Below are 3,509 nucleotides of genomic sequence, written 5' to 3' on the forward strand. Positions count from 1 at the left end.
AACGCGCCGTCACACGCGGCATGCGTCCGCAATATATGTGTGGGAGAGTTTGGAATCCCCTTCTTTTCTCTCCTTCGTCGGAGAAACGATCATGGCTGCTGCCGCTCTTACTCCTACTTCCACGCTTCTTCTCTTGTGCATTCTCTATGCTGTTCTTTGGATCTCACTTTGCTCCGATCAGAAGCTTACTACACTTAAAGGTACGCACTTCTCATTGTTAATTTCCGCTTCTTCTTTTTTCTTTTGGCTTTTACTTATTTGAGGAATTTACGGACCAGAAAGTTATACTTCGTGATGCGGCGTTTTGTTCAACTTGCTCTTTATTAGCAATTTTGCATTGAGGTAAATGTGGTTCGCAATCGGTGGCTGATCAAAGCTTGATTTAAGAATCCATTTGCTTATGCGATGTTCAATTTAGGGTTTGTAGTTCAATTTCCTGTATAATTATTAATTTAGATTTTGCTTGGTGCAATTTTGTTATACATTCAGTTTTTTTTCTTGTGTTGTTAACGAGAGTAGTCACTTCAGACACCCCCATTGCTGATACCTTTGTTGAATTCAAAAAAGTCTAGGAGCATGCTATTATGAACTTGTTATGCTTACATTTGTTAATGTATATTTGAGATACTAACTATTCTCAACATTTGAGACCACAGGAATTGAGGTTGGGAATCCAGCTATAGAAGTCATTCCAGCGCCAATTTATGGCCCTTCTGGAGGATCTGGAGATGTTTTGTTCTGTGGCCGTGTTTCAGTATCTGGTGTATCCCGATTGAAACTCCAGCATTATGCAAGTGTCTATCAGGTTACATTGGTCCCTTCAGTATTGATCCCTAAGCAATGGCACAACAAGATTCAAGTTTGCTTTCAACGGTAATGATTGTTTTTTTCCTGTGCGATGACTGCTATCAAGTCTGAATTTTGATATATGCATTGAGGGTATACTTATCTAATGAAGTTGCTTGCAGGAATTCGTCACTAGGATTATGCCAGTGTGAAAAGGATGATTGGAGATCTCTTCAAAATGGGTTATGGAGTTCCACTATGTCACCTTACGAGCAGACTTTTGTTGATGTGAAGTTTGGTGATGGGGTTTCTGGTTCTGTAACTGTCAGTCTTGATGAAGGTTAGGTGTTTAAGTGCCTTTATTTCTCTCCATTTGCTCAATCTGTTTCTGTGTTTGCATTGACATTTTATGTGGTATGCAGTGCAACAAAAATGGCGTTACATATTGCTAGCTGTGGGATTTGTTTTACTGTTTTTGGCACCATTTGTCAGTGAATGGGTCCCCTTTTACTACACCAGTTCTATGGCCATTGGAGTTCTAGCTGTTGTTCTCATACTACTTTATCAGGTACCTCTCTCTCTCTCTCTCTCTCTCTCTCTCTCTCTCCAGTAGATTGAAGAAAAGAATTATGTCCCAGAAATATATTTTTCTTTTGTTGTGTATGCCATTTTTACCAATATCTTTCATTGTTTTTCTAATTATATTATCTTTATTGCTCACCAGGCAAGGAAATTGCTGCCAACTGGCAGGAGAAATGCATTTTACCTCGGTATAATGTCCACAGTAGTAAGTTTTTTCTCCCTTCAGAAACAACTCATATTTAGGATTTGGGGCTCAAGTATCTTTTGTGGTTTCTAAAATATTATGTTTTACACTTTGTATTCTGCAATTTTTCCAGCTTGGAGCAGGATCTTTTGTGGTGCATAGCCTCTCAGCATTTCTGAATTCATTTCTCCAAAACTTTGGGATAAGCCAAGAAGTCCAGAACCCAGTAAGTTCCTCATTTCTACACTATTGATTACAATTAGAATCTGTTGATCTTACAGAAAATTAATGTTGATGAACTTCAATTAACCTTGCAGGTTTCTGTTTTTGTGGTGCTTGGAATCATCTTGTTAGGAGCTGGTTTCGGGTATTGGCTGGTGAGGAAATATATTATTTCTGAAGATGGAGAAGTTGATGTTGGAGTTGCACAATTTATCAAATGGTCCATGCGTGTAGTTGCAGTCACATGTATTATCCTGGTAGGTTACTATATTCATTAATTTAATTAAACTCATATTTCCAAAAATGGTTCATGATTTAATGAATTCTATATTTTTCAGAGCACTAAAGACACCCCTTTGGCAATGGCTGCAGTGGGGTCTTGTTTGGGTTTATACTACATGATCACAAAGATGAAGTGGCATTACCATGAGTAAGTTTAAGCTGTAGAAAATATGTGATTAAGTTATTGTTTGTATTGTTGAGTTGTCAAGTCAAGATATGACCAGCATTGACCATGGTACTATTATGTTTTGATGATGCAGGAGCTTGAGGGCTGAATCATATTCTGGAAAGCAGAACCTCTGGGGTAAGAGCAAACAAACAACCCCAAACCATGGAAAACCTGAATTCCTTAGTCGTTCAAAAAAGAACACCCCTTCAAGGAGTGGTCAAATGAATAGTTTCAGGTGGTCAAACTCAAACTCTCCCACCACCAAAGGTACAAAATCTTTACTTTCCACAACTTTTAAATAGCATTCTACTTTATTATAAATTTATAATATAAACACTAGGTGTTTATTTGTGAAGGCATATCATCTGGAAGTGGAAGGCAAGGTGATGTTTACTCGACATTTCACAAGACTCCAAACAGGAGGAAGTTTTCAAAGAAGGAATGGGAGGAATTCACAGAGGAATCAACGAGAGAATCAATTGCGGAATTGGCATCGACTCCTGAATTCACGGATTGGGTAATCAACAATGCTGATAGAATCAAACTCCTTCCAGAAGATAATTCCGATGGAAGCGGAAGCGGATCGGATTCTACTGATGAGTATCATAATAATGTGCAACAGAGTGGAACTGGCCAAGGCTTTTTTAACTGGCAAATGCGAAAGTGAACAAATATGTCTTCAACTGTTATATATATAAATCAATGACAGTAGGGTACTAATATCTTCACCAACTTACTGCTTTTTTTTTTTTTATAACAACATTTGTACAGTTTCCATTTTCCTCGTGTAGTTTTGTAGGCTCAATGGTAACAGACGAACCTACCCTTTTCTCCCAATGATTCCTGATTAGGTTCCGTTTTATGCAAATATTTTGTGGGAAACTGTAAAAGACGGGACTACCCTTTTATTATTTTCTCATGTGAGTTGAGACCCATTTTGATTAGCTTGCTTTAGAAATTTCATTTTTGACTTTTAAATGGTCAAAATTACTACTCTTTAAATTCGTATGTATCCTTTTGTTTTACTTGTGCAGCCTTTTTTTTTTAATTATTATTAAAGTATTTATGTTGTTCATTTTTGAAACAAACGTGTTTGTTGTCAAGATTGGACCTTTAGTTTTCTCAAGAAAGCTTTTGGTTAGTTGTTTGGATTCATATGTGATGAATTGATGAAAACTGAAGGGAAGCGTTTGGTGTTTATGGTCGGTCTTCAATTTGACTTTGTTGTCACTCATTAAAAGATACAAGGTTGACACTATTTGAATCATGTGTTACCTACTTGAT

The 3,509-nt window shown here is 37.2% G+C and overlaps 1 protein-coding gene across 1 annotated transcript; it reads left to right on the forward strand.

Annotated features, from left to right (window-relative positions):
• Nucleotides 1-3,169, forward strand: LOC111899777 (uncharacterized). The gene is made up of 10 exons (XM_023895622.3): nt 1-200; nt 657-873; nt 969-1,126; nt 1,209-1,354; nt 1,511-1,573; nt 1,686-1,778; nt 1,870-2,031; nt 2,113-2,204; nt 2,317-2,492; nt 2,582-3,169. The coding sequence occupies exons 1-10, from the start codon at nt 92-94 to the stop codon at nt 2,890-2,892; spliced, it is 1,527 nt and encodes a 508-aa protein (XP_023751390.1). The 5' UTR covers nt 1-91; the 3' UTR covers nt 2,893-3,169.
• The last annotated feature ends 340 nt before the right edge of the window (nt 3,170-3,509 follow it).

The sequence above is a fragment of the Lactuca sativa genome, chromosome 2 (assembly GCF_002870075.4).
Source record: "Lactuca sativa cultivar Salinas chromosome 2, Lsat_Salinas_v11, whole genome shotgun sequence".
In the NCBI taxonomy this organism is placed as follows: domain Eukaryota; kingdom Viridiplantae; phylum Streptophyta; class Magnoliopsida; order Asterales; family Asteraceae; genus Lactuca; species Lactuca sativa.

Excerpts from the sequence above, each read along its gene's own strand:
- LOC111899777 (XM_023895622.3), top strand. The coding sequence starts at position 92 with ATGGCTGCTGCCGCTCTTACTCCTACTTCCACGCTTCTTCTCTTGTGC. Across the intron at positions 874-968 it reads ATTCAAGTTTGCTTTCAACG|GAATTCGTCACTAGGATTAT; the intron begins GTAATGATTGTT and ends AGTTGCTTGCAG. Across the intron at positions 1,127-1,208 it reads AACTGTCAGTCTTGATGAAG|TGCAACAAAAATGGCGTTAC; the intron begins GTTAGGTGTTTA and ends TGTGGTATGCAG.